Raw genomic sequence first — 23,427 nt, forward strand, 5'->3', positions numbered from 1 at the left:
TATGCCTTTGCCATGCCCATGGTGCGAATGTTATGTTAGCTAAGACAGTACGGTGGTAACACTTTGCCTTTTGCCCGGTGTGTTCACAGGAAAAAGTTTTCTCCTCCCCTAGCATGGCTTTCCCTCCTCTGCAGGAAAGGGGACACCCAGCCCCAAACTGCTCTCAGTTTGCAGGGTGCTGGGGACACCCTTTTACTGCAACATGTCTGCATGAACACTGCTGGTCGGCTGTCGTAGGTGGTCATATCAGTACTTGCACTCAGTCACACTGCCAGGCACAGGCAGAGCGAGAACAGAAAGGGGGAGAGCAGAAAAAGATAAAAAATACAACAGAGGAATGAGTCACCAGCCTAGACAAATCGCCTCCAAGTCACTAAAATTAAGCTGGAGAGAGTGGTCCCAGCGGTACAATGGATCTGGCAGCTGTGAGCACCTGCCTTGCTGATGCATTGCAGGGACTCTGGAAGCAGAAGTGCTATGGGGTGACTGCCACCACCACCACTCGTGGGTGGGAGGAGGGCTCCGGGTGAGATGACTGGCAGTGCAAAATCCTGCAGTCCTGGGAGGGCACAGGGAGCTGCGGAGTCAATCCAGCTTGCCTCTCTTGGTTGCAGATCTGCTGCTGAGTTCCAAAGGCTGTGTCCTGAACAAGTGGGTGGCGTGGGTTGTGTCAGCAGCAACACACCATGGCAAAGCCTCTGGGGTACCCTGCTGCCAGGAAAACTTCTGTGAGTTCAATGCATGGCTGTGTCTGGGTACAGCAACTCAATGCAGTGATATGATCCAGACAATGTTTTCAGTTATATGGTCTGATTTTTTGGATGGTTCTTTGTGGAGTCATGAGTTGGACTCAGTGACCTTTATGGGTCCCTTCTAACTTGGGATATTCTGTGATTCTGTGGTTCTATGGAACTCTAGCCACTGGTATCTGCAAAGCAGCCCTGGAGGACATCCTGCAGCAGCAAGTTCCACAGATTGCACATGAGCTGTCAAATGAATTGCCCAAGCCTGATTTAAGGTAACATAAATTGTGTCAACACTAATCCAGAGAAGCAGAAAAAAACATCTGGGCATGTACCTGTGGGAAGGCAAGGGACAAAAAGCCTTTGAGACTGGGACCCAGCCTCCCTTAAGCACTGTAAACATTACTCAAACCACTGAATTCCCACTCACTCTCTGGTTTCCAAGCTTTTACCATCATAGTGCACTGAATACTCTGTCCCCTACTGCATGCGGTGATGCAGAGAGTTTCATGCTATATGCATGAAACAAAACTGGCATATCTGCCTGCCACTGGGGAGGCACAAGGTGAGCTCTCCTTCCAACACAGCCCAAGCAGCTTACAGAGCCCCCATTGAAGCTGCTGAGGATGGGACAAGGCTCCAGGCTTGCAATCAGGTGGAGACTGGCCTCTACTCCCAGGTAACTGCGATAGGATGAGAGAGAATGGCCTCGCGTTGTGCCAGGGGAGATTCAGACTGTATATTAGGATATTCTTCTCAGAAGGAACAGTGCTGCAGTGGCACAGGCTGCACAGGGAGGTGGTGAAGTCACCGTCTCTGGAGGTGTTCCAGAACCATGTGGATGTGGCACTGAGTGATGTGGTCAGTGGGCATGGTGGGGATGGGCTGCTGGTTGGACCAGGTGATCTTAGAGGTCTCTTCCAGCCTTAATGATTCTGTGATTCCATGCTGACAAGCCCTAATGAAAAGGCACAATTTCATGGGCTGCCTGTGCAGTGCTGCAGCTACCTGCCCTGCCATGACAAAGACAGCCACTGGGTGCTGCCCATGCCATTCCTTCCCCAGTGAGGTCTCACATCCTCTTGTGTCTCCGCACAACAGTATTACCAAGACTTAGTTATCCTGACAGCTTTGTAACTTGCCTTCACCTGTTCACCTTTGAGGAGCACTGGCTGGACATAAAATTGCTTAAACAGCTACAGAAGCCCAGTTTTTAGGCCACAGCTAAGTTCTGCTCATAGAGATGCTCTCTGCTTGCGTTGAGGCTTGAACCAGCCCAAATGCCCGTAACTCCTGTGCCAAATGTCAAGAGCTGGATGACTACACAGTACAAGGAGTCACAACTGCAGGATGCAGTGTAGAGAAGTGGTGAGAAGTATAGGGAAGCACTCAGAGCAGGGAATGACATGGGGAAATCCTAATTACCTTCCTTGAGAAGTACTGTTACAAAAGAACTTAATTTTTTACTCTGCTTCTTTTATTCTGGATCTGCCTCTTGCAGCACAGATGCAAACTAGTGGGGGAGAATTTGGGGCTGTCATCTTATTTTTTTCCTCAGTGAAGGTGTAAAATACATGGGATTCTGCAAGGAGCCAAGGGAGGGAGAGAGAGCTAAGACAAACAGTCCCCTCTTTGCCCATCTACCTCCCTGATCATGGGGTAGAGCAGAAGCAATAAGCATCTGCATGCTCAACAGCATCCCTATGCCTGAGCATCTCACCAACCAGAAAGGTCTGCTGTGTCCCTGCAGCAGTGAGCAGCACTGGTCCTGCCTGCAAGATGCTGCCAGCAGGTTTTTCCTACGGGGGGAGAGTTGTGGGGGGGGAATGCAGAGTGCTTTGCACTGCCACCCCCATCTCATAGATCAGAACCTGGCAGAGCTGAGCCACCCCCCTTCCCGTTCCCCCCAGGCAGCTACACCATCTCTCACCACACAGATGCTCTCTGCATCCCTCTCATCTCCCCTCCACCCCCTCCTTCCACCCTGCTCCTCCGTCACCGTACCCGCTGTCTCCCACCCCCTCCCCTGCGCTCTCCTCCTCTTTCCTCTCCCCTCCTGTATCTCTCCCCTCTTCTCTCTCCATTCTCCTCCTTTCTCCCTCTTCTCCCTTTCATCCCTTCTCCCATCGCTCAGCCCCTCATTCTCATTCTCTGCTGCCGCTCCTGTGCCGGGTGCCCATTGGTTGTCAGGATCCGTCCCCCACCAGCTGCCACCCCTCTCCATCTGCCGCCCCCAGTCGCCAAGCCCCCCTCTCTGCAGATGGACGGTGGACCAGGGGACTTGTCGGGGTCCTCTGAGCCACCAACGTGGGGCTGAGGGGCCTGGCACCCCCAGATGGCCACAGCCACGAGTGGGCCCTGGGGGTGAGGAGGAGACGTCCCGCAGCAGTCAGCGATGGGCAGGTCCAAGGAAGAAGGACTTGTGGCTCTGCTGATAGGATATTTTAGACTCCCTCCCTTCTGGGACTTCTTTCCTTTAAAAAGGGGAAGGGGAAATCTATGACACGGATTCTCACGGTGAAGCAGAGGAAAATGTGCATTCCAACGACACGTAAGTACCAGGCAGCTCTGTCTGCTCTTCCCAGCTGTCTCCCGCGGGCATGAGTCCATGCAGAAGTTAACTCTGCCATCCCACAGAGGAAACATTCTGGCCCCCAGCTCTTCCAGCTCCGTGTCACCTTGCTCACCCCATAGAGAGGCAGGGGCTGTCCTGAGCTGGAACAGGACCATGGCAAACAAGGTGGGAAGGGTGGCAAGAAGGTAGGAAGTTCCTGGGCTCAGTGGTCTCTGCTGGCTTTAAGCCCTGCTTTGTAGACAGGCTTTAGCATCCTCCTCCTCCCAGTCAATGCAGAAATGTAGAAAGAATATATATAGAATATATATATAAGATATATATATATAAGAATATATATATATATATACACACATATATTTAAATTGGTTGCTCCAACTTCCAGCCTTCTCCTACCTCTCTGCCCACACCTGCTTTCCAGCTGTATGGACCAGATATATTCTGGCAACACCTGTTGGGAGACCCCAAGTCTCCTGCAACAGATTCTGTCCACATCATTAGGGACAGACCTCAAGTAGATGCCAACACGCTTCAGTCTGAAGCCAGTTTTCCTCACCAGTTTCTACCTATGCAGGTGCTTCCAAGGCAGTGTGGATCCAGCCCAAGTGAGCTACTGACGTTCTATGGTTGTTCTGTCAAACTAGCCAGATGTGGAGTTTGAGCTGGTAGATGGTGCCTGACAAAGTTAAGGGGACACAGATTGACCACGCCTGCTTAAAGACCAACTTTGCCCACCAGGGTTGTATGAACAAGAGAATTAATCTTCTGCTTTTTATAGTGAATCAGTGTTTCATATTGCATGCTTTAGCATTTTTATAGCGTTTTTGGAGCTCTGAAGCTGGATTTAATGTATTGCTAAACAACAACCTGAACAACCAGCTTTGAAGTCTGGACCACAGACATTTCCCTCTATGCTTTTCATACCATCACAGGTGTCCTCATCTGTATTTATCATCTGTGGGGCTTTATCTCCAAATGCCTTTTTGGAAATTCCTGTGCATGCAGAAGGAACATCCTACAGGGATTTCTAACAATGTTCCAACATTTTAGAGGATCGTCTTTTTATGTACACATTGTTCTGTTCTCTGTCGATGTTCACATGGATCTTTTTACTCAGAGTAGACACTGTCCTTCTCTTTCCTCCAACAAAGGCTAATGGGCACATGTGTCACTGGAACAGCAGTGGAAAAAGATCTTAGAGCTTGGAAACAAGAGTGTCAAATCGCTTCCTACTCTGTCCATTCATTGTAGCTACTCACCAGGCATGGAACAGCTCAGTACTGCAGAACTTCAAGAGGTGGGCTTCCATCAAGACAGTGTGTCACAGCCCAAGGCACCTTCACATAAAGAAATGCAAAGAATTTCAGTCCTTCAAAGCTCATTTAAGTATAACAGGAAACATTTATGCAAAAGCCAATTGCATAATTAAAAGGTTGTGGATGCCTGGTCAGGTTGTTGGGGCAGCTTGTTCCACTTGTTGGCGACCCTGCCCATGGCAGGGGGGTTTAAACTGGATGATCTTTCAGGTCCTTTTCAACCCAGGCCATTCTATGATTCTATGATTGGGTTTAAGACGTAATTGTCCAGTTGCCTCTTCTTGTTGCCTGTCAGATGAGGTTCTTTCAACAGAATATTTGACACACTTGTGAAGTCTGTTGGGTTTTGCCTATCTGATACCCTTGAAATCCATCCAAAATTCAGCTCTGTCCTGAGGTTTCCAAAGCTGGAATAACATCAACAAAAAAGACAAGAAGCTGTACTATCAAGACATATGTGAACAATATTGGGATCCTCTGTAGACATTTCTGGAGTGCTTCTGGCCTCCTGAAATTAGTTAATATTTGAATTTCTTCCCTTTGAGATCTCCAGGTTTCATTTAAAGAGTAAAAGTGTTCCAGAACCCTGAGAGATCTGGGTAAAGGGAAACCTCAGGTCCCTGGCTCTTCCACCAACCCATCATAATTTCCAAGGAGCTGATTCATAAGGAGGGTGACCCTGCCAGTTCACATCTGCAGAAAATTTTGCTAGAGCTGGAGTGACCCTGAAAACATCGCACATCTTCCCTGCCTAAATTGTGTCAAGATGTCTCTAGTTTGGACTCTGTTGTATTTCTAGAGCCCTGTCTAAGGACAAAAGTCATTCCCTCCATTTCTCTGTCTCTCCTCTCGCTGCAGCTCTGTGCCCAGTGTCAGCAGAGAGCTGGTAGAGGACAGAGTGTTTGTTCAAAGCTCTGAGTGAGCTGAGAGTGCGGTTTCCATGCCAAACCCTGATGTGATGGTCAATTGGGCAACTCAGATTAGGAAGCCTGGGACACTGCTTTGGTGTTGTGAACAGCTGGGGCAGGCAGAGCCTCCTCAATTAACAGTGTTTTTCAGGGTGCAAAAAGAGAGAGAGAAAACAAACCAAAGAGACAAGGGAGAGATCTGTGCTTATCCCTCCCGAAGTACTCAAAATAATGTAGCTCTTACTTTACTTTCAAATTAGCATAACACAAAACAGCACCTCTTCAGCTCAGGTGCTGAGCTCAGCTTCAGGGCTTGAAATAAGAGTGGAGATGCTTTAATTTCTGCTGGAGAGGCTAACAACCCCATGGTGACTTCACAAGTCCAAAACGAGCTTCAGCAAGAGAATACTCAGTGAATGGAGGATCCAAAGATTCCCTAGGTACTTTGTCCCTGAATATCTCCCCCTCTTTTGTTCATAAGGCACCTGCCCCTCATAAATGAAAATCAGGTCTCTGGCAATTGCTCCCCTAGTGCTTTAACCATCAGCAGAAAAGCAAGAAATTTCCCTGTACCTAACCTACTCTTCCCTGAGGAAGGATCTTCCTAGAAGAGAAGATCCACTCATCCCACACTGAGTCATGTCCCTGGTTATCCTGCTATGCCCTCTGCACCTTGCAGGACTGGATGTGATCAATATTGTTTTACATGATCCAGTGGCTGCCAGTGCCTACTAACCCACGTCAATGTCCCACGCCTGTTCATACCCACAGATTATTAATGTGAAGATTCTATCTGTGGCTTGTTCAGCTGTCATATTGCTGCTGTAAATACCTCTCTTCTCCTCTCACTTCCAGGTTTCTAATTGATCCTGCAGGGAGACTGTCCTCACCCTCTTTCCTGCCTCTGCTATGGACACTTCTGCTTTCAGCCTCCCCACGCCGACAGTGTCAGAGGAGGGGAATGTCTCTAGTAGCTGGGCAGGCTTCACCACCCCCAATAGCTCCATTGCCACCACCAGCCCCGGAGTGGTTGTCAGCGGTGTCCTCATCCCTGTGGTCTACCTCATCGTCTGTGTGGTGGGGCTAATTGGGAATTCTCTGGTCATTTATGTGGTCTTACGACACTCCGTGAGTGAATCAGTAACCAATGTCTACATCTTGAACCTGGCCCTAGCTGATGAACTCTTCATGCTGGGTCTGCCATTCCTGGCAGCACAAAATGCTCTGTCTTACTGGCCATTTGGGTCCTTCATGTGCCGCTTGGTGATGGCTGTGGATGCCATCAACCAGTTCACCAGCATCTTCTGCCTGACAGTGATGAGCGTTGACCGCTACCTGGCTGTGGTCCACCCTGGGAAGTCCTCCAAATGGCGAACAGCACGAGTGGCCAAGGCTGTGAGTGCCACTGTGTGGATACTGTCATCCATAGTGGTGCTGCCCGTGGTGATCTTTTCAGATGTCCCTTTAGGTATGAGCACATGCCACATCCAGTGGCCAGAACCTGCCTCGGTTTGGCGAGCTGGTTTCATCATCTACACCGCCACTTTGGGCTTCTTTGGGCCGCTACTGGTGATTTGTCTCTGCTATCTTCTCATTGTTGTGAAGGTCCGTTCCTCTGGAAGAAGGGTGAGGGCTCTGTCCTCTAAACATAAGCTTTCGGAGCGCAGGGTGACTCGCATGGTGGTGGCTGTTGTGGCTGTCTTCGTCCTCTGCTGGCTCCCCTTCTATGTCCTCAACATAATCAATGTTGTTTGTCCACTGCCAGAGGAGCCATCTCTCTTTGGCGTCTATTTCCTTGTGGTGGTACTGCCGTATGCCAATAGCTGTGCCAACCCTATCATCTATGGCTTCCTCTCCTACCGCTTCAAGCAGGGCTTCCGAAGGGCCATCTTCAGGCCATCCCGCCGTGTCCAGAGCCAGGAAGTGCCAGAATGTCCCCCAGAGAAGTCTGATGATGGAGGAGAGGAGAAGGAGATAAGCAAGATCACCCAGAACGGCAATGGCAGACAGGAGCGCCCTCTAAGCAGCAGGGCAGGAGAAAACAATGAGCAAAAACCACTCCCTGAGGAGCCTGCGGGCTGTGAGAAGAGCAGCAAGCTGCATGTCAGCTATTTATGATGAAAGGGATGGTGCAGAGGAAAGAGACACTGGGACATGGGATCCCTTTCACCCTCTGTGCTATCCTATCTCAGAGACAAGGGGCAAGGTTGATACAAGGCAATATTACAGATTATGCTTAAAGATGAAGAGGTTGCATGAGCTTGTGGGAAAAAAAGCAAAGCATTGTACTTGGCTTTGGAAGGAACACCTAAGCTTTGTGTGGCAAGAAGTAAAGGATGGAATGGATCTAGGGAGAACTGAGCAACATATGGGAACAGGCAGTCTGGAGTGAGCAAGGTCTGTCCTATGCAGCATGATCCTACCTTTGATCACCCACCTATGAAGAGCATCAGCTACCATGTGACTGGCACTTCAAGGGAGTTCTGAAATAGGTATATGTGATATGTGCCTCTGAAGATCTAGAACAGGCATCCCAGTGCCTTGGTTATCTTCCTTGTGGACATGAGAAGTGGTTTACCCTGGAGGAAGAACAGGAAAAGACAAATCTCTGCAGCTAAGACCCACCAGCAGCCTGTTGCATGAATGGCTGACATTTTTCTAGCTCTTCAAAAAGTTTAAGGGACAACTTACCCCCTCACCGGTCCTGGCTGGAGGTCACTCAATGATGAGAATTAGATGGCAGTGCAAGTGGGACATTTCTGTCCCAAACTCTACAAACTTCAAGCTTTTCTGGTGACCGCATCCTGATGGAAGGTGTAACAAGAGTAGATAATAGGACAGTGAGGCATGGGTTGGAGGCAGGGTTTCTTATAAACTGAAATGCCTTTTCTCTTTTTCTCTCCCTCAGCCTGGCTGTAAATAAACAAAATGCCTTTGGACTTAAAAGCCAACTGAGCAGAACAATTCTGTGTGTTTAGGAGAAGGGAGATGCTATAGATTTGTCTCTCCTGGGAATACACAATCTCTCTGATCTCTGTATAAAGGAATGTTGGGCTTGTACAGGAGATCAAAGTATGTATCAGCAGAGAATGGGAGCAGGAAACAGAGGGGGCCAAAGAGATCTCTAATGTGTGTTGGAGGAGTCTGGGAAATACTAGCAGCTGACTGTTCTTGTGGGAAATTGTGGAGCATTTGGCTCTGGATGGAGAGGAAATGATGTGCCTGCAAATATATGAAAGTGGTTGTATGTAAAAATTTGATCAATGGACTGTATGTGTGTGAAAATGGCTGAACGGGATCAAGGATTGAGGAGTCAGTGTTGGAGGGGAATGCACAGGGGTTTGGCATTGATGCTATCCTGTGTGTGAACGTGGGATGGGTACAGATATGTACAGATAAAGGTTTATGTGTGCATAAGTGCATAACAATGCAGGTGAAGAAGAATGTTTATACAACTGTGGGATGTTTAAATGTCAGTGTGCAAGTATATATAGCAGTGAGTGTGCATGTGACAAGTTGTGTCAGCGTGCGAGAGGGCGCGTGTTGCTGTGAGTGTTGGATGAGTGTGCATCAGTTGCTGGAAGGAAGCTGTAAGTGGGCCTGTGGAAGATCAGCAATGCACAAGGGTGGGCAGGATGAAGGTCTCTCCCACCCACTTTGGCTTCATGCCTACGGGCAATGTCTGTCCTCACACCTTGAGCTTCTCCATAAATGCTGTTGCTAAGCTACAGCCACCAAGAAGATTCTCATACCAGAGCCCTTGGTAGTATGTGGGCACTTTCATCCACAGACAATTTAGAGAATAAAGTTCCCTTAGCTCAGGAGATGATGGAGGATGGACTCCAGGTAGGGGCAATGACAAGAGCTAGTTGAGTGATAGAGTGATGTCTCACAGGACACTTGAAAGAAGGCATGTGGTGTGAAGGGATGGCATGTGGCAGGTGTGCTAGGACAGGAGGCTCAGCCTCAGGAGCCAAAGCTGAACTCCCAGTTGGTCCCAACCTTTTGCTTAGCTCCTTTTACAAAGCACACTCCCCTGAGCATGAGCAGTCATATACTGAGGAGTGTAGGCTCAACTCATGCAGACAAGAACAAGATTGGTAACCAGTTTCTATCTTCTGCTACCTTTTCACATCTCCCCCTTCTTCCATCCATGCACCAGCTCCCCACACTGTAGGTCGTAGTGAGAAAAGCAGCCAAACTATTCACGGCTGTGGGATTCACAATCTGTTGCACTAAAAAGGCTCCTTCCCCCCACCCCCACCCCCTTATTTTTTTTGTCTTGGAAAGCTCCCACAGCACCCAATGGAGCGCAGTAAAGAAATGCCAACAGAATGAAGATGAACTGCTGAAGCCCCTGCCTGTCTAAGGGGTTAAAAAGAGTAGAAAGGCAAAAAGATATGTCTACCAAGTGGCCAGACGTGTACAACAGAGCTCTTTAAATGGCAGCCTGTCATGTGCCTCTTGCAGCAATGAGTAGAGCAAAGTGAGTGTGGAGCACAGACAGCACAGCAATCACTGTAGGACAGAAGAAAAATAATATCAACAAGGGAGTATGGTGATGGCTGATAGCCAGGTACTGAAAAAGGCGTGGGGACAGAGAATGGGGACCTTGCAGTAATCATAGAATCATTAAGGTTGGAAAAGACCTCTATGATCACCTGGTCCAACCAGCAGCCCATCCCCACCATGCCCACTGACCACGTCCCTCAGTGCCACATCCACACGGCTCTGGAACACCTCCAGGAACTGTGACTGCACCACCTCCCTGGGCAGCCTGTGCCACTGCAGCACCGCTCTTCCTGAGAAGTTTTCCTTATATCCAACCTGAAAGCATCAGATTGGATTGAGGGGAGGTACACTAAGGGTATCCTTCTCCAGAGTGGCTGCCACTGCTTTCCCTACTAAACTGAGCTAAGGTTTTATTTCACATGCCTTTGTAATTCCATCTGCTTCAAGTCACCATTCGAGAAACTCCACCAACTGGTTGACTTCTTAAAATACCTACATCCCTGAAGAGCCCAAGAATTTTAATGCCAGCACTGAGTGGGTATGCCAAGGAGACATCATTTTGGTACACCGAGTGTGAGCCCAGTAGGAATGCAGCTCTGCAGTGTATTCAGCTGCAGAAAGCAACGTTGGGGTGTTTAGTTTCAATGGGAATTTAAAGAAAAAGGGTCACAAGTATCATAAGGGCAGGAAAGCACTGGAACAGGTTGTCCTGACAGGTGGTGGATGTCCATGGAGACATCCAGGGTCAGGCTGGAGGGTCTCTGAACACCCTGATCTACCTGCAGGTGTCCCTGTTCTTTGCAGGGAAGTTGGACTAAATGGCCTTTAAAGGTCCCTTCCAACTCCAATGACTCTATGATTCTATGGTTGTATTTTTCTGTCTTTTGTTTTCTTCTCCACACTGTAGTTCAGTGACAAATTGACGGAGGGTGTGGGGGGGAAATAATGAGATAAACCAAGAATAAGGCTGGAGGAGGAGAATAAAAGTGTATTTTTGCTTACAATTCATGAGGATAAAACAAACGTTACAAAATTCTGCAAAGTGTTCTCATCGATTAAAGGCTGTTGGGAATGACGAAGTTTACCTCTCTGCCTCCCACTTCCAGCCTCTCAGCTCAGCTCCTTCTCCCTCCTGGTGAATTCTCAGCTTTCTCTGTGACAACAGCACTAATCCAGATACCCTTCTGATCCTCCTAAGGACAGCAAGTTTGTTTCTGGGCACCCCAGGGTCCACAGGGACCGTGCGCAGTGAAATGATGGCCGAGTTCAGGAGAATTTGTTCCAGTCAGATGTGGAAATGGATTTTTCTATTCTGGGTGCAGAGGCATGGAGATAAGGGCTCCATCAAGCCCTGTGTCGCACAAAGGGTTTTATTCTCATCACGTAGAGATTGGAGCTGCAGGACTAGAAAGGGCTGCAGTGATTTCAGCAGTGTTGTGCAATGCTTCTTCCCAGTAAACGTTTGATCATGGAGAAGGGTGTGAGAGCTGCAGGGAGCCCACCCTGCCGAGAGCTCGTGTGCACACGTCAGAGAGCAGATACTGAGAGGCATATTGCGTGCATGCAAATAAGTATTTACGTGGCTGCACGTGTAGGTATGTGTGAATGCGTGCATATATATTCACATCTCTGGGTGCTTTTAATCCATGTGTTATCTGTGAGTGTGTGAGACAAAACGTGGATGAATGCGTGCCCAAGCACAATTTTGCCATCCTAACTGTGGCACAGGGCAGTTTTGGATCCATTCACGGGAAAGGCAGAGAATGGCGCTAAAAGAATAAGTCCTGCAGCACGGCAAGGGAGTGAGTTTCAGGGCTGTTACCAGTGTAGCCCACACTTTAATGTAATTGGAAGCTGTTGTTAGGGAGCCAGTGCATTTGTAATCAGCAGGGTAACACAGTGGCTCAGCTCAGGCAAACACAGTACCATCCGCTTTCTCCTTCAGCTTCAACACGGGACCCTGGAACAGGGGGGTGTGAGGATGGGTCAGGATGCAGTTAACCAGTTGTTACAGGGGAAATGAGAGAGCCAGGGAGATCAAGAAATGGAAATAACCCTGAAAAGAAGATGCTTCTGCGTCTCCTCAGGATGCAGCAGAGAACCGAAATGCTTTATCTGCTCGAACGAGTGGAAAATATGCAAATATTTGCTCATGAAAACTTGGTGTGCTTTGCCTTCCCAAGCATAAAATATGCAAGCGTCACGCAGCGTGAAGCCGGCTCGCTCGGATCCCGCACTCAGTGCGTCATGCGCAAACACACACACTGGGATGTCAGTGCAGCCAGCTGCGGCATGTCCCTCTCTACATGACAAATGGGGACATGCAGGGAGGAAATATATATGCCTTGACTCATATGTTGTGTGTGCACAGCACAGACATTTCATCTGTACCCTCTCGCGGCTCTTTCAGCTGGCAGAGGAGAGCCCAGCACCCAGCCCTGCTGCCACTCACCGGGATGCCATCCCCAGTCACCTTTGCCTTTTGGGGACACACAGCCTTGGCACCCCATGCTGAGACACCCAGAGATCTGTTACTATAAAAGCACGGTTCTTTGCTGCACTGCTATGTTACAAAGCCTGAGCCTTTGCCCTCTGCCTGGAGGATGGAGTAATCACAGAATCACAGAATGGTAGGGCTGGAAGGGACCTCTGGAGACCAACTGCCCAGGGTGGAGTTGCCATCCCTGGAGGTGTTCCCGAATCATGTAGATGTGGCACTGAGGGACATGGTTAGAGGGCATGGTGGGGATAAGCTGACAGGTGGACTAGGTGATCTTAGAAGTCTTTTCCAGCCTTAATGATTCTGTGATTCTATGATCTAGTCCAACCCCACTGCTAAAGCAGGCTCCCTACAGCAGGTTACACAGGAAAGCGTCCACGCAGGTCCTGAACATCTCCAGAGAAGTAGACTCCCACCCATTAGATATTTATAAGCATTGATATGACTCCCCCCCAGCTTTGTCTTCCCCAAGCTGATCAGTCCCATGGCTCTCAGTCTTTTCTCCAGTTCCCTCATCATTTTGGTGGCCTTCTCTGGACTCCCTCTAGAATTCCCTGTCTTTCTTGATCTGGGGAGCCCAGAACTGGACACAACACTCCAAATGTGGCCTCAGCAGGGCAGAGGAGCAGGAGAGGATCCCCTCCATCTATGCTCTTTCTAAATGTATCGCACAATACAATTGGCTTTCTAGGCCATAAGGGAACACTGTTGACTCATGGTCTTGCGATGGACCAAATGCCCAAAGTATACAGCAGGACTTTGTTGACCAAGTTTAGGACCAGTTCAGGATGTGGCTACTAAGCAACAATGGGAACAGTTGGTTTCAGACCCCTGGCATCAGGCTGGTTCCATACCCACCTTAGGCAGGAGGGGTCCTAAGGAGGAGTCACAGAAGAAAACAAGTTGCAAGTACAGGTTAACAGCTCTCCTTGCTGCTCCTCAGCCACGTGGCGTTTGTTTAAGCAATGCACAGGGAAAAAAAAAAGGGGGAGGGCTGGGGGCGAAGGGAGAAGGAATTGAAAGTGCAGCAGCTTTGGCAGGCCTTGATGTGTGTGTGAGGAAGCCCAGGCCGCCACACTGATGGAGAAGCTCCAGCAAGAATCACTGCTGGCAGAAGTGCCCTCACATGCTGTGGCCGCCTGCGTAAGGCCAAGGAACGTGTCATTGCTCACTGAGCCAGGCCCTGCTTGAGCAGCAGCTATGAGTGAAATGCAGCCACGCGGATGGCTTCTAGCAAGCCTGCACATCTTCAGCTGTCCCTGCCAAAGGGTTTCACACAGTGGTGGTGCTCCTGGTGAGCAGGGATTGGCTGATGCACAAGCCTGCAGGCCGGGCAAGGTTTGTTTTCCCATCGCGCTCTGCAGTTTGGCCTGCAATGATCAGTGATTCAGGGAACACGGGGGGGATTGCTGATGTTATGGGGTGACTTGGGAGCACCCCAAAGCACTGCAGCATGGAAACTTGCTGTTGCCTCTCGGTACCACAAGTTTCCTCCTTCCCCATCACTGGGCACTGAACATCTTACCTCTGTCTGTGCCTCACTTTCCACTTTTGGAAAATGAGAGGGATAATGGGGAAAGTGTCAGTGCAGCTTCTTTCTGGGTTCAAAACGAGGTCCACCAACAGGGCTGAGCAGTGGTGGAGAGGAGCTGAGCACAGAGCCGTGCTGCTCACTGGTCCCGTGCTCTTGGAGCGTGTGTTCTCCTTTCCTAATGGCAGCAGAGGCAGTAGCCAGGAGCAGGAACTTTGCTTCCAGAAAGGATCAGCTGTTGAGCTGAGCAAAGCATGAGGCGCGTAGAAAGGAGGAGGGAGGGAGTGTGAGCCAAGCCTGACACAGGGCAGTGTGGGGGGGAGGCACTCACCAAGGCCTCCAAGGCAGGATGGAAAGGACAATAATTACATAAGAGCACTTGGCGAGCATCTGGCTGGAGTCAGCTGGGCCCCGTCAGCTCTCCCTCCCTCCTTCCATCCTTCCCTCTCTCGCTCCCTTCCTCCCTGCACTGCTAACCAGGAGCAGCTGAGGATACACCAAACCCAACGCGGGACTTCTCTGTGGAGGGGCACGGAGGTAAGAGCTCTTCTGCTTCCACTTCTGGCTTGTGCCGCTCTGGGAGAGCAAGGGAAGAGAGGTGGGGAAGGGAAAAACTGCCCTTCTCCAGGGGATGCAGCCAGGAAGGAGAATGGAAGGGGCTGCTCCTCTGTGTCTTGGTGCTGACAATGCCTTGGCTCCAGAGGGTTGGCAGATGGAAGAGATGCACAGTGGTGACTGTGGATATGTGCATGGGCAGCAGGGCAGGGGGTCCATGTGTGCAGGAGGAGCTGAGCTGTGCACAGGGGGTGGGAAGGGCAGTAAACAGCAAGGAGCTTCCTTCCTTCTGTGCTTGCGACAGATAGGGTTAATAGGATGTGGGGAGTGGCTGAGGGAGAGCCGGGCTACCCCGGTTCTGTCCTTTGTGAAGAGGGTTGCAGGAGAAGGGAGGAAATGCAGGAGGAGGAAGCAGCTGCTTTTGAGCAAGGATTGCTGTTGTCCAATCTGGCCAGAGCTTCTCTGGGCTGCTTCCAAGGCAGTGTGTGAGGAGAGAGCTGGAGGGCAGCAGAGCACACACACACAGGGTGCTGCTGCCTGTTGGGTTACAATCAACAGTGTGGCTGGCACGTGGACCGAGGAGAGTGTTCTCAAATACCCACATAGTGGAGCACTCGGCCACACAAGCCAAAACCTCTTGGAAAAGTGTCTGCACCAGCAAAACACTGCTGGCACAGCCCATTGCTTTCAGAGAGAAGGGCAATATTACCCTCACAAGGGTGTCTCTATTGGCATTAACTGCTGCCCAGTAGGGTGATGCTACCAGAGCAAGTCTTAGAATTGAGTTCAAATGGATCCTTAAAGGCCATCTGGTCCAACCCCATTGCAATGAGCAGGGACACCCACAGGTAGATAAGGGTGCTCAGAGCCCCTCCAGCCTGACTTTGGGTGTCTCCAGGGATGGGACATCCATCACCTGTCTGGGCAACCTGTTCCAGTGCTTCACAACCCCTTACTGTAAACAGCTTCCTCCTTACACACAACCTAAACCTCTTTTAGTATGAAAACATTTCCCCTTGTCTTTGTCTGCTGGTTCCTTGAGTGTCTCAGTTCAGTTTGGGAAAGACATTAGGTACAAAGTCCTGCTCACAGACAAGAATATGGCAGGGGCCTTTCCAACAGGGTGCTCAGGTTGGAACTAGATGATCTTCGAGGTCCCTTCCAACCCAAACCATTCTACAATTCTGTGATTCTTGGTGAAGAACATTTGCTAGGTTGAGAGCAAATCTAGTGTGCAGACAGAGATGTGGGAGGGAAATGGGGGCAAACACCTCCCTTCTGCCTGCTGTGTTGGAAAGGTAGAGATAAGGCAGAGGTGAGGCAGGGAGCTCCAAAAAGGGGAAATGTCATGCTTGGAAATGAGACAGGCAGGGAAATCTCAGAGAGAGGGGAGTGACTCCATGCTGGGAGCTCACGAACATGGCAGTGAGTTCCGTGGGGCTCCTCTGACCACGGATGGATGCCTGTTTGCTCTGTGCTCATTAAGCTGCAGCCTGACAGACAGCCCGAGAGTATCTCCAGCCTTCCCAGCCTCCTCCTTCCCATCCCCCAGTTCACAGCACATATTTTCCCAGACTTTTCCGCTTGCTCCTCCAGTGGTGCTGGGGTCCTGCCAAGCGCCAGCCACTCTCTGAGATGCGAGGGCCTCCCATTCCCAAACCGCATAACTGGGAGAAGTAAAACAAAACCAAAAACAAATATCCAAGAACACGTAGACACGCACAAAGCCCTTTTTCCTGCAGAAATGTGGGAGTTTTCTCCAGATTCCCTTGGCAATTGTGCAGCGCTGACTTGGCACTTTGGGCTCCTGCAGAAAGAATTATTGCCCATCTTCCCTCCTGCCACGTATATGCACTCCTATAGGGTATAAAATCTTAAATCCAGCTTTGCCACAGCATAGGAACCCTAAAGCCTTCCTCCCTCCAAAACTCCCAGTGCAGCCACATAGCTCTCATCCACAGGGCACAAGGAAACCACTTAGCACCAAGCTGGGGCAGAGACCACCACTGTGGTTTGCTGCAGAGCCTCAGCTTTGAAGAGCAGCAGCAGGGCTGAGCTCAGGGCTGGCACACACCTCCTGTGCAAACCACTCTGCCCGGGATGTGACCTTGCTGTGACACGTGCCCAAGTGTGAGGCTTGGGCTCTGCCTGGGGAAGGATGACCAGAGAGGAAAAAAAAAGACAGTGCCTCTCCCAGTTGGCAAATGAGCCTGCTGGAAATAGAATGACTGGGATGAGAAACTGCAATGAGGAACCATGCAGAAGGGAATGAAAGATGAAGTTTGGGAGAGAGCATGGGGCTGTCAGGTGAAGGGCTGATGAGGACTAATACAGTATTGGCAGACAGGGAAGAATCCTGCACCATTGCACTCCAAGATGCTTGGAGTGGGATGCTCCCCTTCTGCCTTACCCACCCTTTGTAGAGAGTGCAATCTAGTATGGAAGACAAAAGGCAGGGGAGGCACCTAGGAAAGAGTTAAGAGGCACCGCAACCCAAGCCGGTCTGCAAAGTGCCCAAAGCCAGGGAGGGAGAGAGAGGGGGAGGAGAGGGGAGGGAGCAGGTCCAATCCCAGGCCATGCACCCTGCCAGCACTCAGAAGCCACTGCCAAGCTCGGGCTCTTAAAGCCGTGGGCCCCGAGGCTGGCTTTGCAGGCAGGGGGCAGCCAGCAAGCAGGGGGGCTGCAGAACACAGCGGGGAACCCTTGGCACCCAGGGTGAGCTGCACTGGGGTGTGGGCAGAAGCAGGGTGGGCAGCAGCTGAGGGGGGTGTGTCTGAGCATGCCTGCAAGTCTGTCTCTTGCATACATACTTCTCTGAAGGCTGCCTGCTCCACTCTGCTTGCTTCCTCTCTCCAGCGCAGCAGCCTTTTGCAAGAGTCAGTCATCCTTTTGGGCAAGGTGCTGGTGTTTGCCTCTCCTCCTGTGACAGAAGAGAAGCGAGAAGTTGAGACACTGCTGAGCACTGGGACAGGATTTGGAGTAGCTCTGGAAAAGGCTTCCCAGAGAGCTGGTGGATGCCCTGTCCCTGTAGACATTCAAGGTCAGTCTGGAGGGGCTCTGGGCACCCTTATATACCTGTGGGTGTCTCTGTTCATTGCAGGGGACTTGGATCAGATGACATTTAAGGGTTCCTTCCAACTCAAATAATTCTATGATTCTGTGGTGGGGGGCCAAGGAACACAGAGGGATGGGATTTGGTGTTAGGGAAAGGAGAGGCTGGAGTTAAGTCTCTCTGCGGGGAGACGTGGGTCTGACTCCCGCTGGGATATTGAGTTAACTTTGTGAATAGCTGACAGTTAATAACTGGAGATCTGGAGAAGTTTTTCACAGCTGTCTGCATAGATTCAGCATCCTACTGGAATGTGCTTTTGCTGAACGAGCTGTGTGGTTTTCTGCGCCTTCTTTCTCTGTCCCAGCCTGGCAGCTTTGAGTGGCTCCAGTGGTTTGCCTAGTGACAGGCTTTGAGACTCAAGCCTTCCATCGGGGCTAGCGGCCAGTCTCCATTGGTTTGAGCTGAAGGGTGTGGAGCATCCTCCTGGGGCCATGTGCTCACTACTCAGATTGCAGCCTTGAGTCTCCAGGGACACCAAAACATGTATCTCTCTCACGGGACAGTGCAATTCTGCCCCGCCACCAGCTCCAGCCAACAAGATTTATTGTTTTTTGGTGATTTCTGCTTCATCCTTCCCTTCTTATGCTTTACTCTGGCACTTTCTCATATCTTCCCAGGTCATCATGGACATAATTTACCTATGCACACCCCTGGCCTTCCTTCTTCTTCCTTTTATTGTGCTTGGGGCACCCACTGATGAACTCCACCTTACAGAACCTGCCCCTGGTGCTTGCAGGCGCTGCTGTGACCCACCAGACTCTTCTGCAGATGCCCCACCACCACCTTCCAGCCACCACCACCTGCCCTACCCGATGCCAGAGATCCGTCCCTATATCAATATCACCATACTGAAGGGTGAGTGATTGTCTTGGCCTCAAAGTGCCAAAACCAGTTAACCCAGCACACGCAGGGAAACAGTTTAAATATGGGAGGCTAGCAATTCTGCTGGAGGCTGCTCTGACCTTCTCTATACACAAAAAGTAAGTTCTGGCTGTCTTCTCTTTGTTTTAATGTCTGCCCAAACCTGTGACAAGCAGCACACTGACGCCAGGATAAAGCTACAGTATTAATTAAAGAGGATGCCCAAATCATGCTTGTATTGGCAAAGTACCAGCCCTTTAACCTACACTGCATCACTCATAAAGTTCAGCTTGGATCTTTTCCCACCCACCAGTTAGTCTTGGATGTTTTGCTTTCAGCCCCACTCCTTGCTGCTCTCTAGTCATATTCTCCTACATATATCAGCACTTCTCCACCTTTTTTCAGCATGTAGCAAGAACAGGATAACTGGGTCCTGGAACAGGTTTGTAGGAGGGCAGAGACTGTGGTGGGGGTAAGGGAGTGTGGAGGATGAAGAAGCGGATAAGAGCAGTACTTTGCACTGTTGTTCACCATCTTGCACTGGAGTCTCCTAGGAGCAGACTCTAGTGCTTCTAGCAAAGCCATACCAGGCAGTGAACAGAAGGTTAGAAGGAAAAAATCCCTAGTCACATCCATAGCTCTGTTGGTTCCTTTTCCATAAAGCACAATATTGTGACCATCAAAGAGTGTTCGTTCTTCTGTCATTCCCCCATCCTTTAGCAATCCCCTGTCTCCTCATTGGGTTTTCTCAACACGTCTTGAATCTCTCCCTCTGATATCACACAGGGGTTGTGTTCTCTGCTTCATCTTGTAGGAGAGAAAGGAGATCGAGGAGAGCCTGGTATGCCAGGGAAATGGGGCAAAGAAGGGCCACGTGGAGAGCGAGGTGCCCCAGGCCAGAAAGGCAGCAAAGGACAGATGGGCACAGCAGGAGATCCCTGCAAGCACCAGTATGCTGCATTCTCTGTTGGCCGCAGGAAAGCACTGCACAGTAGCGAGGGCTTCCAGGTCTTGATCTTTGACACCGTCTTTGTCAACCTCTACAGTCATTTTGACATGTTCAATGGCAAGTTCTACTGCTCTGTGGCTGGCCTTTACTATTTCAGCCTCAACGTCCACACCTGGAACTTCAAGGAGACCTACATGCACATCATGCGCAACGAAGAAGAGGTAGTCATCTTGTATGCCCAACCCAGTGACCGCAGCATCATGCAGAGCCAGAGCCTCATGTTGGATCTTCAGGAAAATGATGAGGTCTGGGTGAGGCTCTACAAGCGGGAGCGGGAAAATGCTATTTACAGTGATGATGTTGATGTATACATCACCTTCAACGGGTATTTGGTCAAGCCTAGCCTTGAATAATTGCCTCTCCTCCCTTCCAAAGCCTCTCTGGCCTTCTTCCTCTCTCTCTCTCTCTCTCTCTCTCTTTTTATTGCCCGCAACCACTGCAAATCTCTTGGAAATGGGCCTGTGAGGTCTCAGGCACTGAGTGTGAAACTTGCTGCTCTGGCTCCTGCCCCATGCTCTCTAGCAGTCAGGCCTGCAGCTGTGCATTTACAACATGACACTATCATCTCTCACACCTCACCTCATGACCCAGCTTAAGTGATTGGCTTGTTCTAAATCCACGAGCAGGATGTGGCTGGCTTGTAGGGTCCTAAGGTGGGAAGAAAACTAAGATGTTGCTCCTGGGGATGCGTCCTTCCTTGGGATTTCCTACACAAAAGACTCCCATAGAAAGGTCTGGAAAGTGCTTTTTGCCCAGGTGCATGCTGACTTCTTTCTGTCCCAACTGCACATGCCGTATTTGCAGCCTGCAATGTGGCCCTAATGCCAGCACTCACACCTGTAGTCTGGAGGGTGGAGTGGGGTCTACTGGCCTTCTATAGAACAGAGGAAGATGTGGGAGTGGTGGGAGATGATCCTGTCTTTCCAAAGAAAGGTCTGTTGGCCTTCCCATTATGTCACTGACTTTCTGTAGACACCATTCTGGGTCTCTGAGCCCTCAAGTTTTGGCCCAGGCTCCTGGGTCCTGTGGTCCTTCCCCAGGCTGGCTGTAAAACTGTGGCGTGGGGGGACAGTCCTCCGCTGTGACAGCTCTAGCTCTTCTGGGAGGTAGTGGGCTGGACATTCAGCCAGATAATTCAGAGATATCTGCTGTTGAATGAGTAGAACCCACCATTCCGATTCCATTAAACCAGAAGCACAGAAGGAGAGAGTACGCCACAAACCTCCCTCCCAAACCTGCTGGGATGCCACTTGGTCTTGATTCCCCAGCTGTGGGAAGCCAGCCTAGTCCAGAAAGGGCTTTCTCTTTCCCAAGTGCATTTTGGTGAACCTGATTCTGCTCACTTCTGTGACAGAGGTGCACCCATTGGTACCAATGGCATGGCCCTGGCTCCTGCATGCCATTATTTCATTCCTCCTGAAGGTGGTTCTCTCACACTGATGTTGAGAGACTGCTGTTTCATGACATGAGCTGTTGGCTGCAAGGCCAATTGCAGTTAAACCACAGTTTCCAGACCTGGACAAGTTGGCATCTATTTGCCTACGTGATGGAAAAAAAAAAAACTAGAGGTAAAACAGTGGTGTGAAAGGAAGTGAGACTTCAGCAACTCAACCCATATTAAAAGCTTCCCTGCCACATGTTGTGTGCCTTTTTCTGGCAATCTCCTTAGAGCAACTGAGAAAAACGTGTGGCTAAAACAAATCCTCGCTCTCCTTGTCAGGACAGAGATATTGCAGAGGGAAAGGATGCCAGCGGTAGGATATTCTAGTACCATTTATTCTGGCCTCACACTGCCCTCACTCACATCCCTTTGGGGATGTGAGGCTGACTCAGCACTTTGGGAAAACCACTTCCATGTGTTGTGATGCTGCCACAAACAGCAGAGCCAAGAGTTGTCTCTTTTTTGAGTCTCAGGGCAGGACAAGCAGAAGAAACTGTATTTCTCTGCTGCCCATCATTGATATGAAGTCTTCTGACTTATGCTTCCGCAGTCTCATGGTTAGCCACGGTCTCTGTCTATAGTACTGGGACTATCAGAGATCTCCCATTGGAGATACAGATCAAATTATTATATTAGGACTCGATCAGGTACACTCAGTCCAGGATGGCAAAGGTGCAGGATCACAAGTTAACTATTGAAAATGCTTGAGAGAATTGCAGGACATTTTCTCTCTTGCCCTGCTTACTTACCCTCCCTGCTCTGCAAAAGAAGCTGCGCAGACTGGAATGAATTTCAGGCACTTTCTGGCCCCTGATTCTCCCCACTGTTGTCACTGATGCAATGTGTACAAAAACAAGGTTTCACCGACATAAAGCTGGGTCTTTCCCAGGGAACCACATGATAACAAGATCATGGGAATGGAAGGAAACTGAGCTTCTTCCTCTCTCTTAGCAGGACAACTATATGGAACTGCTCAGAGACGGGATTACAGGCAGTAGAAAGGAAGAAGCATGCTGAAAGTGATGCTCAGGACTGAATCCCTTTCTGTTTTCCTAAGCCACAGGCTGCAAAGCCAGGTATTGTGTATTTACAGTGTATAGTGCTCCATGTTTTCTTGAAGATAAGCGAGCCTCTCTAACACTGAATATCTCCAGAAACAAACTTCTCTTTTCCTCCTTTTCTGTTTGCTTCTTGTTATTTTTTAATTCCAGTGGTAAATCTCACATGTTACTCATGAGCATCCAGATGGTGCTTGATGCATGTGGTAGAGGAAGGCAGGCAGGCCAAAGGGTATGTTTAACAGGCTTCTTGGTGCTAAACAAGATGGCAATCCCTTGGTGCTAAATATGTTTTCAGAAGTTTTGGGTGATTTCTGGAAGGTGTAGTAGGCTGAGTTGTAATGTACTGTGGAATTAATGGTGCTTTATGTTCTAGAAACAAACTCAGAGAACTTTTGAGTGTTTATATATATATAAATATATAAAATTTCAGTGATATTAAACTTTCTTTCCTTGGTTGTTTTGCACTTAGATCTGTCTTTTCTTCACAGCCTATTCATTCTACCTCCAATTATGGCTAAACACTGCAGTGAAAAAGATACTGATCTGAAAGAAACAGGTACAAAATCTAATTCAACTGTGAAAGTTCCTTAGGAAATCCTTGGCAATCCCTATCTGTTTCCTTAAAGACAGTTGCTTCACAGGCATTTTCAGTTATGACAGCTGTCTTCGCTCTTCTGGGAAAGCTTTAAGCAAATTCAGGGCAGAATGCTTTGAAAATAACCCAAAAAGGATTAGAAAAGAATTAGGATTAATCTTCAAGCACTTAACTAATTCTACTGGGAAAGGCTGGACCAAGGCTGGACTTTTCCGAAGGGGATCAGCTTCTTTGTCTTGTTTCAGTTTTGGCACATCCTTCCATCAGGCACATAATAAGCATGATAAGAGCATGTTTTCCCTGTGGTGTTTCTATTTTCTCTGCCAAGAGGTAAAAGCCAGGATGTATAGGCAAAGGGGACGGTAAACTTTTGACTAGACGTCTGTACATTTAGCAGTGGGGCAGGTGGTAGTTTTAGATGCAACCTGGACACCTATTTTAGAAGACCTGAGCATAATGGCAAAGACTTCAGATTCAGGTCAGAGGTGAAAAGACAAGTGACAATTGCACATAAGATTGGGGAAAATGGTGAAATTGAGGCTTAGGGGGTGGGAAGGCTTGGAGTCTTGAATGGATGGAGCCCCAGGGAGGGAGATGATGCTTATAGGAGGTCTCAGAACAGGTAGAAGAGGTAAATCAGTCTTTGGGGTTTGGACTGGTGGGACAAACACTCCCGATTGGATAGAGAAACAGACAAGAAAACAAGAGCAG

At 49.5% G+C, this 23,427-nt stretch overlaps 2 protein-coding genes across 6 annotated transcripts; both read left to right on the forward strand.

The window, feature by feature from the left end:
* The first annotated feature begins 2,640 nt into the window (after positions 1-2,640).
* Positions 2,641-9,008, forward strand: SSTR3 (somatostatin receptor 3). Its single transcript, XM_072338582.1, has 2 exons — positions 2,641-3,294; positions 6,395-9,008. The coding sequence occupies exon 2, from the start codon at positions 6,449-6,451 to the stop codon at positions 7,655-7,657; it is 1,209 nt and encodes a 402-aa protein (XP_072194683.1). The 5' UTR covers positions 2,641-3,294; positions 6,395-6,448; the 3' UTR covers positions 7,658-9,008.
* A 5,474-nt stretch (positions 9,009-14,482) lies between these two features.
* On the forward strand, positions 14,483-22,586 carry C1QTNF6 (C1q and TNF related 6). 5 transcript variants are annotated; one of them, XM_072344396.1, is made up of 4 exons: positions 14,483-14,619; positions 17,494-17,677; positions 18,367-18,604; positions 19,425-22,586. In XM_072344396.1, the coding sequence occupies exons 3-4, from the start codon at positions 18,373-18,375 to the stop codon at positions 19,970-19,972; spliced, it is 780 nt and encodes a 259-aa protein (XP_072200497.1). In that variant the 5' UTR covers positions 14,483-14,619; positions 17,494-17,677; positions 18,367-18,372; the 3' UTR covers positions 19,973-22,586. The 5 variants fall into 5 exon arrangements, with proteins under 5 accessions (XP_072200497.1, XP_072200522.1, XP_072200506.1 ...); XM_072344421.1 differs by having other exon boundaries at positions 18,486-18,604; positions 19,425-22,476; XM_072344405.1 differs by having other exon boundaries at positions 17,499-17,677; positions 19,425-22,476.
* The last annotated feature ends 841 nt before the right edge of the window (positions 22,587-23,427 follow it).

This window comes from Excalfactoria chinensis, chromosome 1 (assembly GCF_039878825.1).
Source record: "Excalfactoria chinensis isolate bCotChi1 chromosome 1, bCotChi1.hap2, whole genome shotgun sequence".
Classification (NCBI taxonomy): domain Eukaryota; kingdom Metazoa; phylum Chordata; class Aves; order Galliformes; family Phasianidae; genus Excalfactoria; species Excalfactoria chinensis.

Excerpts from the sequence above, each read along its gene's own strand:
- SSTR3 (XM_072338582.1), top strand. The coding sequence starts at position 6,449 with ATGGACACTTCTGCTTTCAGCCTCCCCACGCCGACAGTGTCAGAGGAG.
- C1QTNF6 (XM_072344396.1), top strand. The coding sequence starts at position 18,373 with ATGGACATAATTTACCTATGCACACCCCTGGCCTTCCTTCTTCTTCCT. Across the intron at positions 18,605-19,424 it reads CAATATCACCATACTGAAGG|GAGAGAAAGGAGATCGAGGA; the intron begins GTGAGTGATTGT and ends TTCATCTTGTAG.